At 45.7% G+C, this 24524-nt stretch overlaps 1 protein-coding gene across 6 annotated transcripts in view; it reads right to left on the bottom strand.

The window, feature by feature from the left end:
* The window catches only part of ARRDC1 (arrestin domain containing 1), a 98316-nt gene that overhangs the window by 16836 nt on the left and 56956 nt on the right, over positions 1 to 24524 (bottom strand). For 4 of the 6 annotated variants that reach the window (XM_088665001.1, XM_060270277.2, XM_060270276.2 and 1 more), the window contains exon 2: positions 10388 to 10498. The exons of the other annotated variants lie outside the window; for them this stretch is intronic. In XM_088665001.1, the coding sequence (XP_088521127.1) occupies positions 10388 to 10400 (13 nt within the window). In that variant the 5' untranslated portion in view covers positions 10401 to 10498. The remainder of the gene's footprint in view (positions 1 to 10387; positions 10499 to 24524) is intronic. 6 annotated transcript variants of the gene reach the window in all.

Here is a 24524-nt window from a genome sequence, read left to right as displayed (position 1 = left end):
GCTAGACTCTTCCCAAGCCACCTTGACACTCCTCAAATTAGATCAGAGAAACAGCCCTTTTCCCCTCCAAGATTTGCTCAAAATGCCATTTCTGCCCCATTAAAAAGAAAGAAAGAAAAATCTTGATCGTGGCAGACAGGAGTTCAGTGTATAAAACTCTAAAAACCTTTCAGGGCTTACTTCATTCCCAGAAGCCTGAACAAAGGGCTCAGTGTCTCCCCACACAAAAGCTTTTCCTGAAATTTGTTCACAGCTAAAAATACCTCTGAGAGAAAGTCATTATGCCTAGAGGCTGCTAGGTCAGATTCCACCTGTAAATGTCCCCCTCCTATTGTCCCCTTTGTCCAGGGAGGGGGACAGGCAGAGGGTTAGGTGGGAGCAGTGAACTCAGTGGAGAGACAGCTAGGAAATTTCTTGGAGAGTGTCAGGCCTTATTTCTGCAGAACACCATATGGAGCTTTCTTTCTTTTTTAAAAAAACTGAGCAGTATATATTGATGGCCTGCCAGTGTAAGCAAGGCATAGAGCAAAACTTTCCGGTTGAACCCTTCCTCCTGCAGGCACAGACAATAAAAACAACAAATAATTTGAAGGAAGATTTGCTGATTTTTTGTCAAGTTACACACTAATTTATTGTTGAGGTAATTGAGATTCTTGAACAGATTTCACCAGCCAGCGAGATCAGGGAAGGAGAGGGAAGGAGAGGTTTTTAAGATTGTTTAAAAAGACTGAACATGCCAGAGCTACAATTCCCAGTAACCCTAAACTACAGTTCCCAGGAATCTGTTTTAATGTGTGGTGTGTACGCAGCCTCAATAGTTATAGTGGGAACCCCTTGCAGATTACCACAGTGACAATCACTCAGGTTTCTTTTCAGTTGTGTTGATTACCTTTGTTATCTCATTTACACACAATAAATAACTTATCTATCCTAATTTTTACTTTATGAAATTTAGTAAATGCATATCAAGAGTTTGATTTGGGAACAATGTTTTATCATATATTCTCCCACACTTTCCCACTCTTTTTTAAGTTTTTGGTTTAATTGTTGCCTGATTACCATTGACATAAGGCAGGCACCTTTGCTTTCTTGTTTTGTGTGCCTGCTAAAAACACTTCTGTTTATGCAAGCCTCCTCAGACATGTGAAGTTGACATATATTTTAATCCGCATTTTTACCTTATAATGCATACTTTTAACTTTTGAGTTTACTCATTCTGCTCTTCTTATGAGTTGTTTTAAATGGGTTGGGGTTTTTTGCTGACAATTCCAACGCTGATATGTAAACTGCTTAAAGGACTTATATGCAGTTAAGCAGAATCTCTCTTTTGTTAAAATACTAATAGTAAAATACACACTAATAGTAAACTACTAATAGTTGTAAAGGTAAAGGGACCCCTGACCATTAGGTCCAGTCGCGGACGACTCTGGGGTTGCCGTGCTCATCTCGCTTTACAGGCTGATGGAGCCGCCGTACAGCTCCCGGGTCATGTGGCCAGCATGACTAAGCCGCTTCTGGCGAACTAGAGCAGCACACGGAAACACCGTTTACCTTCCCGCCGGAGCGGTACCTGTTTATCTACTTGCACTTTGACGTGCTTTCGAACTGCTACGGTAGGTTGGCAAGCCCTAGGCTCTGTTGCTCTCTTGCTATCCATCTTTTGAAATGGCAACAGAAATATATGGCCTCTTTCGACCCTGAAAGGAGGCTTGATATAAGCAAGAACCCTCTCCCCCAGCGCTACCTCCTCTGCCCTCTCCCCTTTGAGATGCAGATAAGTTTGTGGGATAGAGGCCAAGTTTCCATGGCTTTGAATGCAAGCATATCTCTGTGCCTTTCCCATCCCATCCAGGTGGCTGCTACCTGCCTCATCGGCCACACTGCTGAATTGTTCTCTAGAATATAATAACAAGGCACAGGTTGGATGCTTTGGAGGAGGCGATCTGGTTTCAGAGAAGAGACACTCGAAACATGAGCAGCAAAGGTAACTTCATCATTTTCTGTGAGGGAGGCTGTTTGGGAGCTGCAAGGAGCCAAGAGTGGCCAGATCCTGTCTGCTGGGGAAGAAGAACTGCATTTCGTGGATCAACGGTCAAGGGGTTTGGAATACCCACTTGGGAACAAAGCAGTTTATTATGTTCCTTCTAGCTCAGTACAGAGCAGGCTTCTCCCAACTGTTTCAGCCCTATGACTCACTTTTAACCCAAACTTGTGTTGGGGAATCACTGCTTAATCCTTTACCATATATTTACATGATGCTAGTAGGTCTGAGAATGTCCCCTGTCTGAAACCCTGGAGAGCTCCTGCCTGTCAATGAAGACAATACTGAGCTTTATGGACCAAGTCTTTCTATTCACTAGTAATCTGCCCACTAACCAGTTAAGACTGCATTTACTCAAATCTGTTTTGGCCTCTGCATCCGAAGGTGGAAGAGGAGCATGAGATAGAAAGCTTATCATTTGAAGCAAAAGCAAGCTGGTTGTATCCACTGCGACACTCCTGTATCACTTACGCAGTCATGGCTTCCCCAAAGAATCCTGGGAAGTATAGCTCATTAAGGGTGCCAAGAGTTGATTGGAGACTCTGTATCTCCACCACACAGCTAAAGTTCCCACAGTTCCTTGGGAAGACGGACTGAGTGTTATGACCTATCCTGAAATTGTACCTCTACGAAGTGCAATATTTTAATTTTTTTAACTCAAGGGAACCATTTCCCCTTACCTTACCTTTTCAAAATTAAATAATAATTATTTTTTGACTGGGGGCGGAGGCCGGAATGGATATACACCCGAAGCCAAAAATCCACCTATATCAATAATCAATAAGTTGTGGCCATTTCTAATCCAAACCATTGTCTGCTTGAGTTTATTATTCATATCCTACATTCAGCCACTGCCCAGGGAAGGGGGTGGCACTGTGACTGGCCCCACAATAAACTAACCAACCAACTTTGTGGTGAGTTTCCCCACCTTTTTCTCCAGAAAAAAAACCACTGGTGAGTAGGTGAATAGGGGGCGTCTCTTGACAACTTTCAGAACCTTTACTTAACTATGGTTCCCAGGATTCTTTGAGGAAAGCCCTGATTGCTAAAGTGGCTTGTCAGAATCAAGGGTTTAAAAGAAGCAGTCTTAAATTAATTCTCCATTCCATCAGTGAATCAACCAAAGGCTTAGTTGAACTAACAAACATACTGTACAACCTTACTGGAAATCAATTTGGTAGTGTATGATGTGTGTCATTGGGTACACACACACACACAGAGAGAGAGAGAGAGAGAGAGAGAGAGAGAGAGAGAGAGAGAGAGAGAGAGAGAGAAAGAGAGAGAAAAACCTGGCTGTGAAAGGGCACAAATGACGATGCAACAAAGTCAAAAGGGATAGCTGTGTGTGGAGCAAACAGCTCCAATACAAAACTCCTTCTGCTACCAACCCAGTGAATCTTACTTTTGACACTAGGGAGGGAGGGAGGGAGACTTCTACCCAATTTCACATGTGAAGACCCACCTGTTTATACAAGAAACCCAGAAGAACCTGTTTGGTCAGGCCTGCATCCTGTTCTAGAGCCAGGTGCCAATTAGAGGAGGTGGGAAGAGCCAGGAGGGCCTTTGGGCCAGAGTTACAAATTTAGACATTTGTTATATATTTATACACATCAGCCCAAACGTCATGCACGCTTTCAGCTTAAAGCTCCAAATTTCAGCAAAGAAAAGTTGTGATTTAGTAAGAGACATGCCTTCTTCCCCTCACCCCTGTGGGTCATTGATACTTTTTTTTTAATGGCCAGGGTCATTGAAAGCTGGAAGTGCCACAGGCCTCTCTGGACCTCCGAGAAGGCCTGCTGATGGACCTCTGTGGTCTGAGTCTGTCTGGTGACTCAGCTCTTGTGCATGTAGTAAGCTGCAGTTAAGAGGTTTGTGTGACGCACGAGCAACTCCACCTGGTAGCAAATGGAGGTGATGTCAGAGGAAGGATGGGAATTCAGACACAGAGGGGTAGACATAGCCAGGCTTGTATCTGCACACCTGGTTTCAGCTTGCTGTCTGAAGGCATGGAAGAAGGAACAGCCCTTTTTGGCTTGCTTTCTGGAGTGCAGACAGACTACCCAGCCAGTGGGTCAATGTTGCTTCCCCAAAGACTCTGTAAAATGTGTTACAGGAACTAAGGAGGTCTAGGTGCGCCCAGTTTACCTGAAAAATCACCATACTCCATAAAGGCCCGTCCAACCGCCCCATTCCACAGAGCAGGCAGTGCCACACAATGCTCATTCCACATTTGTAAGAAATCAATATTTTAGTGTGGCAGCACCTGCACTTTGGAACTCCCTGCCTATTTACATCAAGCATACCTGTAGACTTCCACCACACTCTTTTTGGTGCATGCTAAAAACATTTCTGTTTAGGCAAGCTTACCCAGACATGTAGAATGCTGACCTGTGTTTTAATTCAGTTTTTTTAACTATTTTTGCAAGTTTAAATTTTCTTGTTTCGAACTGAGGTGGTTTTAAAAAAATAAACAAAACTGGTTTTCTTGTTTTTTTTGTAAACAGCTTTGAGGTTCTTTTGTTTTTGTCTTGCAATCAAGTAGCATAAAAATAAGTAATAAATAAATAAATAAATAAATAAAATAAAGTTTGAGAACAGTCAGAGACCAGAGCTCAGTGGCAGAAGGTTCAGCCCACGGCATCTTTATGTACTGTAACTAAGAAAGATCAGGTACTGAGAAAGACTTCTGCCTGAGGTTCTGGAGAGCTGCTGCCAGTCAGGGCTGGATGAACCAACTACTGGTATGTGGCAGCTCCCCCATGATCCTAGGAGACTCTGGTAATAAATTCCAGTTCTCTTTTTAAAATTATTCCTGTTATTAGGTATGGTCATTAACGGTATTAGTAGCAGTATCGTAAGTACCAGCAGCCTCACAACAACCCAGAAAGGATCACAACAGCATCATCAAAGGAAATAAAAACAATATTTTTAGAGCCTGCACATCAAAAGCAACTAGAGCAGCTTCAAAAGCAACTAAAAACAGCTCACCATAAAAACACAAAATTACCAAGTGGGGTTTTTAAAAAATAAAATAAAATAAAAAGTAGGGAAGAAAACGGCAACCTTTTAAAGAAAATTAAATAATAACCAGCAGTGCAGTCCTAAAAAACTAAAGTTAAGGGGTGCGGAACAATCCCTTGGAGGGTGGCCACTTGTGCATTGGGGGGGGGGTGAGGGCAGGGGAGGAAATGTATTGCTTCAAAAGAAGGCATATCTGCATGAAAATTACATATGCATCATGAGGAAGTTACATGGCAAGGGAATGGCAGACAGAGTGCTCTGGTGTCATCACAGGAATGTCCAAAGTCCGTTTCGGAGGCCTAATCCAGCCCGCCGTTCAGTTTAATCCGGCTCCTGCGGCAGTTTGTTTCCTGGGGTAAAATCGTTAAAAAACCACCTCAACAACTTTAATCCTAAAAAAAAAAGCTCAACAACTTTGGTTGGAAAGCCCAAGACAAAACCATTGCAATGTACAGAGCACGTCAGGAAAGTGACCTTCAAGGAGGTTTATGGGCCCACGTATCCGTGGTTCTGCTACACCCATAATGGATAACTTCAGTTGTTTCGCCAAGCCACATTCCAGGTGCGTATTGGCAACCTGATGGGAAAAAAGGCAGAGAAAAAACTGACAGGAGGGGCTCCAAAATAAATCTGATGAGATGAAGTGGCAGTGCACCCCCTTCAGGCCAGAATGGGAAGGACTCCAGGGTCTGGGTGGTGGGTGATGGTGTCATGTTAGCAAATGCTTTTTTAACTGTGTTCAAGGTTTGACTCAGTGTGTAATCCAATCCCGAGGTCATGGTTTACTTTAGGTGCTGCCTCCTTAACCACATTCTGTAACCAAGTTTTGTCCTGCAGTTGCTGGTTGCCTTGGGGGACCTTAATTCCAATCCTCAATTGCCAAAAGCTGTTGACTAGGTATCTCCTCTAATTCCATTTGATGATGATGATGATGATATTATTATTATTATTATTATTATTATTATTATTATTATTATTATTATTAATTATTTTATTTATACCCCACCCATCTGGCTGGGTTTTCCCAGCCACTCTGGGCAGCTTCCAACAAAACATTAAAATACAATAATCTATTAAACATTAAAAGCTTCCCTAAACAGTGAGGTTTCTGCAACCGGAGCTGCCTGTTCTGCGCATGCGCACAGCATGGTAGAGTGCTTCTGCGCATGTGCGGCGAAACCCGGAAATATACTTCTGGCTTTGCGACGTGCGTATCCCGAAGGATACATAACAAAATGGGCACATAAGTAGAGGTACCACTGTATATCTCAAATAAAACATAAAACCATATAATAAAAAACACATTTAAAATGTTAAAAAGAGCAATTAACACCTACACCAGTCTTTGCCATTCTGGACTGATCGCCTCTCTGGGACCTATCAACTGCATTCCCAGAAAACTAGTACAGTACTGGGCCTCCATTTCCCATCAGCTCCAGCTACTGTGGCTAATTGTTAGGGATCATGGGAGCTATAGCCCATCAACATTCAGAGTGCCAAAGATTCCTTTAGCTCTGCAAATGCGGCTGCGCTAGGGCTGTGTCTTAATTGTGGGTAAGAGGATCACATGATTGCACATACTTCCCGCTTGCTCACATATCCAATTCCTTCTGTTTGCCTAACTGGCTAGTTATCCCTGGCTACTTGCTCCATCAAGTTAACAATGGTTAACACTGATCTGGGCTCCCACCCAGGTCCCTGCCCTGGACCCGATGTCAATTAGCAGAACTGCAGGCAAGATAGGACTAATGTAAGGTAAAGGACTCCTGGACGGTTAAGTCCAGTTAAAGGCGGCTATGGGGTGCGGTGCTCATCTTGCTTCAGGCCAAGGGAGCCGGTGTTTGTCCACAGACAGCCTTCTGAGTTATGTGGCCAGCATGACTAAACTGCCTCTGGTGCAATGGAACACCATGACGGAAACCAGAGCGTGCATGGAAACGCTGTTTACCTTCCCACCGGAGCCGTACCTATTTATCTACTTGCACTGGTGTGCTTTCAAACTGCTAGGTTGGCAGAAGCTGGGACAGAGCAACAGGAGCTCACCCAGTCGTGGGGATTTGAACCGCTGAGTTTCCAATCATCAAGGCCAAGAGGCTCAGTGGTTTAGACCACAGTGCCACCCGCTCCCTCTAATGTAACTACTAAGCCTGCTTAAGTTAAACCACCTACATTTTCATCTAAACTTACCTCCTCTTGTAAGCAACAACACTCCTAGTAGTTTGTGAGCACCACAGCATGTATTCCCTACAAAACCGGAGGACAGTGGTCACAGAGGCTGTTTTTCACTATAATACTAGCACTTGGAGGTTACCTAATGAAAACCTAAAGACCAGGTAAATTCAGGGAAGGCAAAATAAATTGCTTCATGAAACTCAGTGTCACAAGGTGTGATGGACACAGACTTAGGTGGCTTCCAAAGGGAGTTAGACAAATCCATAGACAAGATTTCTATCATAGCTTTTGGCAAACGATAGCCAGGTAGAACCCCCACGTTCAGAGGCAACATGCTGACAAATTATCAGCAGAAGGATGTCCTATAGCCTCTCAAGAGCCAGTGACCTTTAAAGAGTCAGAGCCCAGGAATCCAGATTCAGACTCGAGTACTCATCTGCTGCAGAACTTGCCAAAACACTTTGAGGGATGAAATCCTCAGCTGGTTTTTTCCGTTTTGCTCTGGGCATTTAAAGGCAGAAGAGGAAGCTTCTACTGAATGCAACAACCTTGAGTTTGTTCTCTCTCTCTCTCTCTCTCTCTCTCTCTCTCTCTCTCTCTCACACACACACACACACACAGAGAGAGAGAGAGAGAGAGAGAAAGAGAGAGAGAGAGAGAGAGCACTCTAAGCAAAATCCCAGGGCTACCTGCAACAGCAAAGGGGCTTGAGGATCGAAGCTGGAGCAACACTTCGGCTCAGGGTGTACAAGTAGCTTCCCCTCACCTTGCTTCAAAGTCCTCAGTCAAGCAGAAGTTGCCAAGCGAGTCTGGCTGCTCCCTTCGGCCCCATTTCCCATTTTTTTCAGTGCGTCATTTGACATTCCTCTGCTCTACACACCCTTCCCCTCCCCTCCAGTGTACATTTACTAACAAAGCACCACTGTGCAGCAGTGGTTGCTGCTGTTTTTTGCCGACTAGTTTCGATGCTGAAAATTAATCTGTGCCCTTTGCAACCTGTTTGCCAGCCAGTGAAAGGCGCCGCTCATTCAACCCTACAGAGTCTCTGGAACGTGGCCAGGTCCCCCATCCACCTTACACCATGGATCCGTGCCAAGTGGCTCATTAACAGGAATCTTTCAGGTGGGCTGGGGCTCTATTCAAGAGGAGGAAGCCCCCAAAGAAAGATGCTGTTCCCACCAGGGAGAAAGCCATTGTGCCCAGAAAATGTTTTTTTAAAATTTTTACTAGCTAAATGCCGTTCCTTCTGAGGGACAGGATGTATGCAAGAAGGAGAGCTTGCATTATTGCTGGGTGCATACCGGTACTGGTTCTCTTTAATATGATACAGTGGTACCTCTACTTACGAATAACTCTACTTACGAATGTTTCTACTTACGAACGGAGCTTGGTCCGCCATCTTGGATGCGGTTTAGATAGGATTTTTTCTACTTACGAATTTTTAGATAGGGTTGCTTTGACTTACGAATTTTTTCTCCCAATGCATTCCTATGGGATTCGACTTACAAATTTTTTCGACTTACAAATGTGTGTTCGGAACGCATTAAATTCGTAAGTAGAGGTACCACTGTACTGCCTTACATTGTACATGGGGCTGCCCTTGAAGGTAGCAGGGGAACTGCAGTTAGTACAGCAGGGGCCACCAACCCTCCAAGGCCCACTTGAGCACATTTGGGGGTTTGGGGAAGTTCTGTAGGCGGCACCAGCCCAGCCACCCTTCTCTCTGCTCCTCTGAACTAGCAAGAGACAAATGATAATTCTTATTACCCACCCTTCACCCTAAGGTCTCAGCACAGGTGACAGCATTAAAGCACAGTATTATAAGGAATTTTATATTTAAAGTGCACAAACATTTTGCCTTTTCCAAGAGTTCTTGTTAAAAGCTGTATATCCAGTGGAATTAATCTGAGCCTTGCAAAGCATACAGAGCCGAAAGAGGAAGTGGGAAAGGGTGTCACTCTCCGAATTTCCTTTTCAAGTGTGGTGGTGGGGAAGTAATCCCTCTCAAAACCAGTGCTTTAAAAAAAAAGAAGAAAAGGTGCCAGCCTTCACCATGAAGCTGTTACAGCAAGTGCTACACTTTTGACATTTGGAAGAAAAAGGTGCTGGTACTATGAAGTTAAAAAGCAACTCACTACCAAGGGGATAGTAGGTGGGGAGTGGGTGCAAGTGAAACACCTCAAGGGCTATCACTCATGACCAAGAGGACAACGGGGAGTGGGGGACTCAAGAGATTCATGGGCACCACCAGAGGAAGACCCTCTTCAATACAGAACCTTGCCAATGCTCAAGAGTTCCTCCGGCTTCCAATCTGTTTCCAGTCCCAAGGTTCTGGTGCTTATCTCTAAAGGAAGTGTGGGGAACCTCTGACCTTCCAAGAGTTTGCTGAACTACAACTCACATCAGCTCCAGCAAGCATGGTCAGTGGCCAGGGATGACAGGAGCTGTAGTTCAGCAACATCTGGAGGGCCATATGCTCCTTGGACCTGTTGTAAAATCCCACATGGTTTGGGACCCGCCTACTCCCATTACCAACCCACCTGCAAACCAAGGTCACCTGTCAATTCTGTATTCAGGACGCCCTGCAAGATGCAAGGCAGGTGGCAGCTAGAAGGGGAAAGGCAAGGAGAGCATTTCCCACTTGTTAAACTCTTCCTCCCTGCCAAGCAGACACCTGGTTTTAAAGCTTCTTCTAATAAAAGGCAAAAGGGCCAATGGTTTGACTCAATATAAGGGGAGAAGCATAATACCGGGGGGGGGGATCAGACTGTAGTTACTGATGGACCGATTGCATATCTACCCCTGCCTTTTCTTCAAGGAGCTCAAAACTGGCCTACCTGGTTCTCCCGCTCCTCATTTAATCCTCACAACAACCCTGTGAGGTAGGTTAGTTAGGCTGAGAGGTAGTGACTGGCCCAAGATCACCCAGCGAGCTTCATGGCCAAGTAGGGATTTGGACCCGGGTATTCCAGGTCCTACTCTGACACTCCAAAGGCAGAGTTAGAGACATATGCATAGCTGTGCCTTGACTTTTACCAGCTACCAGGAAAAGAGTCAGAGACCTTTTCAGGCGACAGTACAAGTCCTCGCTGTCACACAACTGTTTCAGAAACCAGACCCATCTACAACCAGAGTTTCCTCCCCCAATCATACCTTTATCCGCCATTGAAAGGGTTGTACTGAAGTACTGCTCCTCCACTGTCCACGCAGTGTCGTTTATTTTGCTGGAGACCCCACAGGAACCCACACAGCTCACCTTGATAGCTGGAAGGGAGAAGAGAAGAGAAGAGAGGAGGAGGAGGAGGAGGAGGAGGAGGAGGAGGAGGAGAAAATATTAGCTTTCTTGGCAAGCCAAAATAAAGAGTATCAATATTTATCAGCATATCAACTTAGGAAGCTGCCCAGTGCTGAGTAAGGCAATCAATTCACCAAAGCTGAGGAACCTTGTGGCTCCCTAACTATGCTCTGAAGTCCAGATGTTGCTGGCACCGAGCCATGACAGGGTTTTCTCGGTGTTTTAAAGCTGTGGTACAAATATATCCAAGGTTCCTCTAATACAGAGCTCTCCAACTTTTCATACCAAGTGGGCCACAATAACTGCCTTGTGGAGCAAGACAGGAGTGAGGTCAAAATTTGATGCCCCTGCAGCCCTTCTGCTGCCTTTCCAAAGATGAGTAAGTGAGGCAGCAGGCTTTGGGAAGGAGGCATGAGGCTCTGGCACAGTCCTAGAGCCCTCATGCTTCCTTCCCAAAACCCAGCATCTCAATAACCTGGCTTTGGGAAGGCAGTGTGAGGGCAGTGGGCCATCAAATATTGCCAAGAATCACCCCACGGGCTTCATGCTGAGCCACCCTACCCTAATGCCATGTCTGTATGCCATGTTAACAGTGGAACAGAATGAAAAAGTTTCATATTGCCCAAAATGTTCTTCTTGTGTCCTGCCCCACATGATCAACATACAGACTTGGCAGTAGAGGAGATTCTCTCTCTCTCTCTCTCTTTCCTTCTCTCTCTCTCTCTCTCCCTCTCTACCCCTCCCTCCCTTTCCCTTTCTCACACACAAACAAACACACACACACTGTATTTGCAACCCAAATATTAAATGTGGTATTTTTCTTCTATAAAGCAATCACCCAATTTATGATTTAGGTACGTCTCCTAGCAACGCTTTTCTCTCTTATGCTATTCTTGGCGGGGGTAGGCTGGGGGTGGGGGGTGGAACCAAGCAGGGTTTTTTTTTAGCACATATCCAATAGCAGTGCCCTTCACAGTGTCCTGGCACATTGTTGACCCAATAGAGGGTTCTGTCAGTACCACAGTATCATTTTGGCTACGTGCCCCTGCACCCTCCAAAATCTGCTGCAGATGAGTGGTAGGGCAGAACAGCATGACTGGGGACAGAGGGAATAGGCAAAGAATGGCTTCCCACTGCAGTGCTGCTGACAGAATCCTCCGCTGGACCAGAGAGCCATCTGTCAAGAACGTCACCCACTGCAGAGAACGCTTAGTATAGAGTTTCAGTTAAGCAAGGTAAGCCACCAATTGCCCTCCAAACTAAGTCTGCAAACCAACTCCAAAGTCCCAATGAATTAAATCAGCTTTTAAGTTAGATACCCACTGCTTTCAGTGAATGCCATGTCAACTAAAATGCATAGGAAGCTGCCTAGTGCAGAGTGAGACCCTTGGCCCATCAGCTCAGCAGTGTATACACTGACTGGCAACAGCTCTCTCTGCGGCTTCAGAAAGAGGGCATTCCTAGCACTTCCTGGAGATGTCGGGGATTAAAACCGAGACCTACTGCATGCCAAGTTCACTGAGCTGCAGCTCTTCACCCACATAGCCAGGAAATGTATGCCAAGCTACACCCTCATTGCAAGGAAGCGAAAGCAGGAAGAAAACAACACAGAAATCAGTTATGAGGAAATCATGCTTTTTAAAAAATAAATAAATAAATCACATCCATAATTATTGTTGGCATCTGTCTGTCTTGAGAGACAATAGAGTCTGCCTTTGGGGATGAAACCAAACCTCTGCATTAGCAGCACTGAAGTGACCTCCCTGGAGTGCAAGCCTGGCCAGTGTGTACGGAGGTCTGGGGCTGCCAAGATGACAAGACACCCCCCCTCAGCCTCACTGATGTGGTCCAAAGGAAAGCAGAGCAATACATTTGGCACCAGCTTGGCTGCAGAGTTGCCAGAAGGAGGTATACAAGGCGCCACCCAACCGCCCAATCTTCTCCTGCAAGGCAGCTGAAGTTTAGAACCAGAGTTTTTCTTCTCCTACGGTAGATGGGCTACCTTCCCAGGTTGGTGAGCCCCATCTGCCCCGCACTACCCCCTACAGCACATGCAGAAACTGCCTCCTTGACCGTTGGACCCACTCTTGGTCTTGTTGTCAACTGAATCTGCCAGAGCCTGTCTTCATGTGCATGGGAAGACCCTAACTCACCAAGGATTTTAGACCCATCGGCTGGCCTCACCTGGTTTAGCCGGCCAGTCAAAGCCATTTCCTAGGGGTGTGGCTGTTGCTACAAGCTGACAGCTTCTAGGAGCCACAGGTGAGAGCTGAGTGTAGAGTGGGGTCCAAAGGTGGGCAAACTGCCATAGAAGAAGCACATTGTTCCCCACCAGAGATACTACCCCCCCAACAGTGTTAGAAACTGGAATAGGACTGGAAGGAACCATGGGGCTCATGGGACTTTGATTGCTGGAGCCAAAACAAAATGTATTTTCTTCTTCTTTTGCCCTGCTACCAGACCAGGCAGCCGCGCATACACCTGCCCCCAAATCCCCACCCCACAAAAGAATTGCTGCTGGGTGAATCAGGTGGTCTGCTGATTTTGCTAGGTCTTTTGCTATGGCACCACTGTGCAAAATACACGATTCCCCAGGCAGCAGGGGAAAGGGGGATTTGTTTATTTAGCTCGCTGCTGGGTAAATCAGGGGGCCTGCAGGGTGGCAGCAATTTATTTATTTATTTATTTATTTATTTATTTATTTATTTATTTATTTATTTATGCTGCCAGGCAAATCAGACATTTGGTGGAGGTAACGTGACAGCAAAAGGCACAAGGTCCTTTGCTGCCGCTGTGCCCGACAGATCAGCTGATTGCAGCTGGGCAAGTGGAGGTGCCAGGCACCAAGGGTGGCGCCAGGACATTTTGATCCATTCGCAAAAGGAGATTAAAAAAAAATAGAAATGGAATTGATTACCAGAGTCCCCTAGGACCACAGAGGGCTGCCATATACCATAGTTGGTTCATCCAGCCCTGGCTGGCAGCAACTGTCCACAATCTCAGGCAGAAGCCTTTCTCAGTACCTGATCTTTCTTAGTTAGAGATGCAGGATAATTTCGAACACTGCCTAACAACCCATACACCTCATCATTTGTTTGTTAAATTGTTAATTAAAATTTTATACTGCCCTTCATTCGAAGATTACAGGATAGTTTAAATATAAAAAAATACATAGCATAGTTACAAACAAAAACAAGAACACCTCCCACATACAGTTTAAAAGGCCATAAAACAAAATAAAAAAATTCCTTCCAGTAGCACCTTAGAGACCAACTAAGTTTGTCCTTGGTATGAGCTTTCGTGTGCATGCACACCTCCTCAGACACACTGAAACAGACGTCACCAGACCCTTATATATAGTGAGAGGGTGGGTAAAAGGCGAAAGATTTATACGATCTGAAGAGAAACCAGGGAGGGAGGGAAGATGGTAAGGAAATGGTTGGAAAGAAAGATGGGAGGGGGTGGGAGGGGGGAAGGGGGAAGGGTTTTTTTTTTATTTACATAGATGCGCATGGATATAGGCAATGGTCATGATCTATAAGATTAGATGTATTTGTGTTATACTGTTGCCATATATGCTTTTGCTCTATATCATATTTTAAATTGATTAATAAACTTGTTTTTAAAACATATATATATATATATATATATATATATATATATATATATATATATCTAGTGAGAGGGTGGGGAGGGGTATTACTCAGAAGGGTGGTGGGAATGGGTGATTGGCTGATAGGTGTGGTAAACCTAAATCTATTCAGACCAGGTCTCTCCATGGTTTTAAGTTTGGTAATAAGTTGCAATTCAGCAACTTCTCTTTCCAGTCTATTTCTGAAATTCTTTTGTAATAAGACAGCTACTTTGAGATCTTGTATAGAATATCCTGGGAGATTGAAGTATTCTCCTACTGGTTCCTCTGTCTTGTGATTCCTGATGTCAGATTTATGTCCATTTGTCATTATGTATTATTATTATAATTATTATTATTATTAGGATAAATATTATGTATTTATCCTTATTATGTAAGAAGGTGCTACTGGAAGGATTTTTTTTATTTTGTTTCGACTACATCAGTCCAACACAGCTACCTAACTGTAAATAGATTATTTAATTAGCCAAAGGCATGAGAAAAGAGGAATTGTTTTGTCTGGCACCTACAGATATGTAAGCAAGGTGCCTGGCAAGCCTTCTGGGGAGAGCATTCCACAAACGGGGAATCATCACAGAAAAGGCCCCTTGTCGTGTTGCCAGTCCTCCGGACCTCTTGTGGAAGAGGTGCACAAAGAAGGGTCTCAGGGGATGATTGCAGGATCCAGGTAGGTGTCTATGTGGAGAGGGACCACATTTCAGGCTTTATAGGTCAAAACCAGCACTTTGAATTGGGCCCCAAAACTAATTGGCAGCCAGTGCTATCAGGCTAGCATCAGTGTGATATGCTCAAACTGTCTTGCCCTGGTGAGCAACCTAGCCACTGAATTCTGCACCAGCTGAAGTTCCCAAAGCATATTCAGAGGCAGCCCCATGTATATTGCGTTGCAGAAAACAGAAGTTAGGCTATCCCAGCCCAGATAGGGGCACAGCTGGACCACTAGCCAAAGCTCATTGAAGGCACTTTGTACCACTGAAGGCACCTGAGCCAAGAGACAACAACAACAGATCCAAGCTATGTACCTGCTCCTTCAGAGGGAGTGTAACCCTACCAAGAGCAGGCAACCTCTCTTCCATGCTGTCTAGTGAACCACCCACTATTCCAGTCTTATCTGGGCTGAGTTTCAGTTTGTTGGCTCTCATCCAGTCCATTACCAAGGCAAGACGATGATCCAGCACATCCACTGTCTCACATGCAGAGGTAAAGTGGAAGTGGAGCTGTGTGTCATCAGCATATTGCTGACAACATACTCTAAACCTTCAAATAACCCCACTCAGTGGTTTCATATAGATCAGGCGTCCCCAAACTGCGGCCCTTCATATGTTTTGGCCTACAACTCCCATGATCCCTAGATCAGTGTTTCTCAACCAGTGTGCCTCCAGATGTTTTGGGACTACAACTCCCATCATCCCTAGCTAGCAAGACCAGTGGTCAGGAATGATGGGAGTTGTAGTCCCAAAACATCTGGAGGCACACTGGTTGAGAAACACTGCCCTAGATAACAGGACCAGTGGTCGGGGAAGATGGGAATTGTAGTCTAAAACATCTGGAGGGCCGAAGTTTGGGGATGCCTGATAGAGATGTTAAACAGCATTAGGAATAAAATTGTACCCCACACTGAAGTCTCCATGAGGCCAAAGAACACTCCCCAAGCATCACCGAACAAGTAAGACCAGAACCACCATAAAGCAGTTCCACCTACTCCTAACTTGGACAGCTGCTCCAGAAGGATACCATGGTCAATGGTACTGAAAGCAATGAAAAAGAGACAATGTTTTGAAGTCGTGTTGTCATCCTTCTTACAAGGTGCCATGGGGTTATCCCATGGGGTTTCAACCTTTTCGAGTCCACGGCTTCCTTGACCAACTACATGTTTTCTGCGGTACCCCTGTGGGGCTCAGGAGCTCAGCTATGTCACCCCTTGCCTGCCAAGCTGGCAGCGTCTCACCCCTTTTTGAACACTTTCCTCCCCCCTCTCCCTGGGAGTCCTCTGGGCAGGCACTGCTGCCACCCCTGGTATCTGAGCTGCCCTCCCCATCCCAAAGAGAGGTGCCTGGGAAGCACCCCCTGGCCATCCCCAGAGGCACTTTTCACCCAAGGAGCTTGTATCCAGGGCTGCTGCAACTGACAGCTGTGCAGGCCTTTAGGAGGCAGAGATGTGAGAGGGCATCAGAGCAGGGATGGAACATAAGAGGGGCAGAGGCCAGTGTTGCCCGTGGCACCTCTGACCATCATTCAAGGCACCCTGGGGTGCCACAGCATACTGGTGGAAAACCACTGGGTTATCCTATTTCGTTCTCAACCACCTTCATTAGTTAAGCTCCAATACTCAGCCTAACCACTATACCACACTGGAGAGTTGCTCTCTGTTAGTGTAGTAGGAAATGCTAAGCTAGAGTTAGCATTGACTCAATAGAAGGCAGCTTCTGATGTTTGTCCACTTCCAACACTAAAAGGAGCATCTTTCCTGTGGGCAGCAATAGGTTTACATCGCCCACCCCTTCCAAGACCCTGGAAAGCCAGAACCAGCACAAGGTGCATGAATTCACCCATTATTTTTAACACAATGAGGTTTTATTCAGCATTCAGGCAAAAAGTTAAAGTATAGTTAAAGCTATGGTTTTCCCAGTAGTGATGTATGGAAGTGAGAGTTGGACCATAAAGAAGGCGGATCGCCGAAGAATTGATGCTTTTGAATTATGGTGTTGGAGGAGACTCTTGAGAGTCCCATGGACTGCAAGAAGATCAAACCTATCCATTCTGAAGGAAATCAACCCTGAGTGCTCACTGGAAGGACAATACTTTGGCCACATCACGAGAAGAGAAGACTCCCTGGAAAAGACCCTGATGTTGAGAAAGATGGAGGGCACAAGGAGAAGGGGACGACAGAGGACGAGATGGTTGGACAGTGTTCTCGAAGCTACGAACATGAGTTTGACCAAACTGTGGGAGGCAGTGGAAGACAGGAGTGCCTGGCGTGCTCTGGTCCATGGGGTCATAAAGAGTCGGACACGACTAAATGACTAAACAACAACAACAGGCAAAAAGGAGGGGGAACAAACACACAGGCCACCTGGAAATGTGGCAGGTGGCCCAACCTGGCTCAAGATGGTTTGCCAAATCAATTTGCTGCTGCTGCTGCTGCTCACCAGAGCAGTGGGTTGCATGCATGATCAAAACAGCAAGCCTTGAGTCCTGTAGGGTAGGCATGAGATTAGGGCTGACAGAAGGGGGGGGGGGAACACACACACAGCCTTTCAAAGAGAAAAGACTGCCACAGTCAAGTCTACAGTTCCTTAGCAACAGACCACCACCTCATATGGCTACAAGCACAAAAGGGCATGGCTAGCTTTGAGCAGAGAACCAGACCACCCGCCCATCTGTGTGCTAACCAGAGAGCCACAGCCGTATTGTGAGTCTGCTCCTCCCTGCAGATGGTATTCCGATAACACTCACATTCACACAGGAAGGGGTACCCTCACCTGCAAGCTGGTTCCACCCCTCTGTCATCAAACACTGCTACGGCCACATTCACAAAGTATGTTTAAAGCACTATGATACCACTTTAAACGGTCATGGCTTCTTCCAAATAATAGGGGTCTTCTTTCAACACCCTTAAACTGCGGCTCCCAGAAGTTTTTTTGGGGGGAGAGGGAGTCATGACTATTTAAAGTGGTATCAAACAAGGTTGCCCCCCCCCCCAAGGCAAATAAAGGAACAGGAAGAGGGGAGGAAGAGAAACTCCCTGGTAGATAGGGTGCAGTATCAGTTGATGCCTACTAAACTGTAGGGTGGAAAGCAAGGAGCCCAAAAGTAGTTGGCGACAGAACCAATGATAGGAGGACCCAGAGTCAATGAACCAACCAATCCTAGCTTTGTCCCCATCTTCCTCCCTGCTGAGTTCTACAAGGACAACATTCTTCCACACTTCCACTTGTTCAAGTTCTAGAAGGAACAGGTCCAAGCAGTTTTCTCCACTGCTTCCCCTGGACATCTTGCTCTTTAAGCACTGAATTGGAGCAAATATGAATCTGTGGAAAACCCAACTGATGTTTGCTCCAAATCAGCAGTAAAGATGGGGTTTTCCTTGGGGGAAAGTGGCAGGACAAGGAGAAGTTTGGATGAGCCCTCAGGAGGAGAAGGAAGCTGGCTGCCCCCTGAGCTAGTTTGTAAGTAAGAATGGCAGGCAGGCAAGGGATGTCTGAGGGAAGACTGAGGATGTGGGGCAGTGCCCCATTCGCCTTAATAAAGCAGCCTCCTGTGATGCTGACATACATCTGATGACATGGCTTCTACCCCACAAACATCTGTTAGTTCATAAAAAGGTGCCGTGTGACCTTTTCTTTTCTTTTTGGCTACAACAGACTTACCACAGCAAACCTTCTGAAAGTCTCCCTCCTAGGCACTCCATTCCAAAATGAGTAATGCACTTCATACCACCCTGAAACACAAAGCAGTGGAGCAGGCTGCTCTGGATTGTATGCAATGGCTACAGGGAACTGTGTGGTGCCTCTGGGGCAAAGCCAGTGCAGCAGACACTCCATTCTCCCCCCCCCCCCAAAGCAACAGGACAATGTTAGAGGGATGGAAAATGCTGATTGAAGGTCTAGTTTGCAGCTGTCTTTGGAAAGCAGGCACAGTGGGGATCACGGAGAGCCAGAGCTCATTGTGCAAAACCAAACAGGGAGTGGACCAACTTTATACCAATTCTATGCCATATAAGAGAACTGATCAAGCGTTTGATGTGCCACTCAGGCCTGGTCCCCAAACAATCTGTTCTGGGGGTGTCCCCAAAGGATTTTTCAAAAAGTCCTCTCAAGAGTGCTGGTTCCAAGAGTTGTATCCAATGGTTATTCCTAATGGGCATGGCTAACTTTGGTCCATTGGTTTCAGTGAGTCTACTCTGAGTAGAACAAAGATTGGGTACCATCCCAAAATACACCCTGCATAACAGGCAGTATATGTCCTGGAGTAAAATCCTTTAAAAAGCTCAGCACTGTAAAAAAAAAAAATCAAACAACTTTGGGGTAAAATTGTAAAAAAAGCTCAACAACCACAAGCCCCCCAAAAGCTCAGCAACTTTGGTCGGCCCTCACACATGTTTGCTTCATCAAATCTGGCCCTCTTTGAAAAAAGTTTGGGCACCCCTGTAGTGTATAAGTTATCACCCTGTATGTTGTTGTTGTTTAGTCGTTTAGTCATGTCCGACTCTTCGTGACCCCATGGACCAGAGCACGCCAGGCACTCCTGTCTTGCACTGCCTCCCGCAGTTTGGTCAACCTGTATAAGTTAAGTTTATATCCCCAACCTTCCACTCAAAGGAGCTCAAGGTAGAGAACATGCAGCCAATAATACAGCGTACATTTGTGATTGTAAGTTGTTTGAAAACAATTTTTAATATTGTGTTTTAATGTTGTAACCCGCCCTGGGACTTTAGGGTGAAGGGCAGGTAACAAATTGTTTTTATTATTAATCTAAACACAGTTCCAATACAGATAAAGACTGGGAAAAACATCTACAGTACTTAAAAGGCTCACTGGAAGAGGAAGGTCTTCAGCAGATACTTAACAGAATGGAACTCTAAATCATCACAACTGCCAAGGCTGCTGAGAATCACAAGTACTGGCTGTTGCACTCAGGTCCTCTTTGTGGGCTTTCCATAATAAGCACCTGATTGGCCACTGTGAGAACAGGATACTGAACTAGATGGGCACTGGCTTGATCCAGCAGGGTCTCTACTTACGTTCTTAACAACAATTGGTTATAAATAAGAAGCAAGGGCCCAGGACAGTGGCATGCAAGTGAGTTTATATGAATGGAATAAATCTTAAACTGCAGTCAATGAGAGTAGAGTAGATAAAAAACATGAGAAATGGCATCGTAACAATGAGAACCCATAAAACACTCTTATGAAGCCACAGCAATTTATTGCGGCTCCAGCTTTGGTGGACTGGAGCTAATTCATCTAATACACTCTAGTTCTCTAAAAACTTGCCACTTCTTTGAAAGAATAAATTGTCTAATCCTGCAACGCCTCAACATTAAGTTGCTATTATTCCTCAATTATAATCAACTCATTTCTCTTTGGATGACCAGCATTCACAAGACATGGAGGGGTTTCGTGAGATTGCAATGATCTAACACCAATGAGCACCCAGAAGCTTAAGATTCCACACCCACCACCCACTTCAAATCTCAGCAAAATAACAAATTGAAGCTGAGCACAGGGGAGAGGGCACATAATCACAGAACAGATCTGCTGACCAGCTTTGATATTTGGCTTCTCTTTCTCTGCCTAAGCTCCCCCCACTTTTCAAAACCCACTGAGCAAATGGGAGAGAGATTATCTTCAAACAGCAGGCCCATATGAATGTGAATTAGCAATAGCTGTTGGCTTGTCCAGTAAAATTAATCAGGGGGAGGCTGTTATTTGGAATATGGAACTAGAGTAGCTATTCCACTCACAGATTAAAGGAGAGCAGCAATAATTGGGACACTGTTCAACATCCACACCTGTAAGCACCTTTGGAAACTTGGGTGCAGCTGAGTCACTCTTCTGCCACAGGTTGCAAGGTCCAATTCACACACCATGCATGTTCATGAGTCACCAACGGTAAGCATGAGTGGAGTCATCGCAAATTCCTCCCCCACCATCAGAATGTTTAAGTGTTGCTGCCCCATCAGCTTAGCACCATGTTCAGATGATGCACAAGCAAGCGGACCCATACAATCAGAAATAGAGCATGTGGTGCAACCCTACTTTAGAATGCAAGGGGAGCAAGTCATATGATTGAGTGCTTTCCCCCTCCCCATTTAAGTGCAGCTTTCAACAGGGAAGGGAAGTTTCCACATCCTGGGACACCACACTAATTCTCCACCGACTACCCAAATGTCCTAGCCATCAATTTCTTTGGGGGCTGGGTGCAGAGAACCACAAACCTTTCTGCAGCGAGTTGGAAGGGACCCCAAGGGTCATCTAGTCCAACCCCCTGCAGTGCAGGAAACTCAGCTAAAGCATCCATGACAGGTGGCCATCCAACCTCTGCTTAAAAACCTCCAAGGAAGGAGAGTCCACCACCTCCCAAGGGAGACCCTCCACTGCCTAACAACTCTTACTGGCAGAAAGATTTTCCTGATGTTTAGTTGCAATCTCTTTTCTTGTACTGTAACTTGAAGCCATTGGTTCGAGTCCTACCCTCCAGAGCAGGAGAAAACAAGCTTGCTCCATCTTCCATATAACAGCCCTTGAGACATTGGAAAATGGCTATCATAATTCCTCTGTCTCCTCCTTTTCCAGGCAAAACATACGCAGCTCCTTCAACATTTCCTCATAAGGCTTGGATTCCAGATTTTTAAAATCATTTTGCACACCTTCCAGTTTGCCACAACCCTCCTAAACTGCAGCTCAGTGACAAATCGTCTGCTTTGCATGGAGAAGAGCCCAGGTTCAATCTCTGGCATCTCCAGGTAGGGCTGGGAGAAACCTCTTGTCTGAAATCCTGGAAAGCCGATGCCAGGCAGTATACAGGCATGTCCAACAGGTAGATCGTGATCTACTGGTAGATCACTGGTAAATCATTGGCTCCCCCCAAAGAAGCTGAACAACTGTGGCTCCCCTAAGAAAAGCTCAACATTTTACCTCCTCCCTGAAAAAACTCAACAACTTTGACCTTAATCCCCCCCCCAAATCAGTCTTCCTCCTTCCTAAAAAAAGTTCAACAACTTTGACCTGAACCCCAAAAAGGAGGGTTTATTGCTGCCAGTTTTTAACTCTGTGAGTAGATCGCAGTGTCTTGAGAGTTGGCCACCCCAGGACTATAGAGGGACCTAGAGGGGCCAATGGTCTGGCTTGATATAAGGCCTTTATTCCAGCTCAATGGATCACGGGGAGAAGAGGTGAGGTATTAAAATTGGAACCTGCTACCAATTTCTTCCTAGCTCTTACTCCAGAATAATTGCCACAGGCAGCGTTAAGAAGCTATTTAAAAAAGCAATGCCAGCATTCCCACCCCCAAAATGTTGGCAGTTCTTTAGGTGTTCTTTCCAAAACACCTTCATACACACACACACACCCCACTGCCAAGGCAACTTGGCAAACCTCACCCTAGCCAACAAGACACTGCCTTAGATGCTGCAAGAAGAGGAGTTAAGCATGCTGGGTTGGAACAGGGGTTTAGCCCTCCTCTGCGCTGCAACACCCATGCATGCCCTCAGGCCAAGGCTGCCAAGGGAAGGCAGAAATGCAAACTGAATGCAAACACCTGAAGTGAGGGTATGAGGTGAGGGCTTCTCTTGCCTGCTATGGCTATTTCTCACCAAGCCTACCCAAGAGAATTTCTCTCACCACCACCGCCCAAAGTGTTAATATTCACAGCTCTGATCCTAGAGAGAGAGAGAGAGAGAACATCACATGCTGAAAGAGGCAAAGCCAGCCGGCTCCCTTGTTTTTGCAGCCCCCAGCCAGAGAAAAGACCAAGATGTTCCAGGAGCTGTTGAGTCAACAAAATCCCTTCCCAACTTCAAGGCATCTGCATTTGTCCAAGGCTATCCCTGTGTAGGAGAGGAGGGTGGTCCTGGCTCCCTGCCTCATTTGGCAGCCTGCTTTATAAAGGTTCCTTGGTTCCCGTTACCCAGTTGAGCACTCAGAAGCCCATTCATATTGCTCCAAATCAAGAGCATGGGGAACTTTTTTCGGTCTGTGGCAACATGCCCTTCTAGGGAACCTTTCAGGAGCCATATGCCAGTTGTGGGTGGGCCAGATGCAAAGCCAGGCAAGAACATATTTGTGGTACGGAACCCCCCCCCCCACAGGGTATTTACCTATTTATTAGCCAGTGGTGTGGTGGTTACTCCTGCCAACCCAGCAGTTCGAAAGCACATCAAAGTGCAAGTAGATAAATAGGTACCGCTCCAGCGGGAAGGTAAACGGCGTTTCCGTGCACTGCTCTGGTTCGCCAGAAGCGGCTTTGTCATGCTGGCCACATGACCTGGAAGCTGTACGCCGGCTCCCTCAGCCAATAACGAGAGATGTACGCCACAACCCCAGAGTCGGTCATGACTGGACCTAATGGTCAGGGGTCCCTTTACCTTTACTTTTATGGTGGTTACAGGCCCATACTGTGAACTGGGAAACCAGGGTTCAAATCACCACTCAGCCATGCTGAAGCTCACAGGGTAACCTCTTGTCAGTTATTGTCTCTCAGCCTAACCTACCCCCCAGGGTCGTGAAGAATCATGTATGCCCCCTTGAGCTCATTGGAAGAAAAGTGGGCTATAAATGCAATATATATGTATCTTTGTAAAATTTTACCCTGTTAATGCAGATGCATCACTTAGGATAGTTAAACTCACAGTATCATTATAAAAGCAAACACATATATATACACACATATTTTTTAAAACCATACAATACAGAACACGAGTAGGCAAAACTGATTAAAAACAAAACTAAAATGATGGTGATATGCCCGGCAGGGCAAAATCTACTACTAATACTGCCTTCACCAGCCTTTGGAAGGCAGTTAAAGAGAAAGCCATCCAAACTCAAAAGGGAAATATCTTCTACCTTGAGTGTGACTACTGAGAAAGCCTTATCTGTCATTGCAGCCGGCCATATCAAGGGCCCCTCCATCATATCTGACTCCCAGCTCCCAACCAGCATGGTTAATGGTGCTTACAAAGGAGGGATGTTAAGAAGTGGAGCAAGGCTCCTCTCCAAGAATCAGTACTGGGACCTGTGCTTTTCAACATACAGTATATGTAACTGTCCTGGTGTTGAGCTCCAAAAGGATCTCTCCAGACTGGGTGAATGGGCATTAAGAGGCAAATGCAATGCAATGTAAGGAAGCATGGAACAATGCATGCTGGGGGGAAACGCACCCCAGTTTCACATATACACTGATAGGGTCTGCAAAGGGCAGTGTGACTCACCAGGAAATATATTGGGGCTAGGGTGTTATGGCAGGTGGCTTGGTAGAAATGCTGGTCCTGTGTACAGCCACTGCCGAAAAGACAATTTCCATGTAAGGGTTTGTTAGGATTGAAAAGGAACTGCTAATATTGTAACACCATTATACAAATATATGGTGCAGCCACACTTTGAATCCTGTGTACAGCTGTGGTCACTGAATCTCAAGGAGGACATTGTAAGGCTGGGAAAAGATTCAGAAAAGGGTAGCCAAGATAATCACTAGGTGAGAAGAACACCCGATCGAGGAACAGTTGGGGCTTTTTTAGTCCGTATAAAAAGGTAGTAAAGAGACAATACAGAGGTGCATAAAACTGGACAAAGTTACACCCCCCCACCTTTTTCATTGTATTAGAACCTGCAGTAATCCAATGAA

Source organism: Zootoca vivipara, chromosome Z2 (genome assembly GCF_965207765.1).
Source record: "Zootoca vivipara chromosome Z2, rZooViv2.hap1.1, whole genome shotgun sequence".
Lineage (NCBI taxonomy): Eukaryota > Metazoa > Chordata > Lepidosauria > Squamata > Lacertidae > Zootoca > Zootoca vivipara.
The sequence above is the reverse complement of the archived record's forward strand: the minus strand, read 5'-3'. Positions and strand labels throughout refer to the sequence as shown.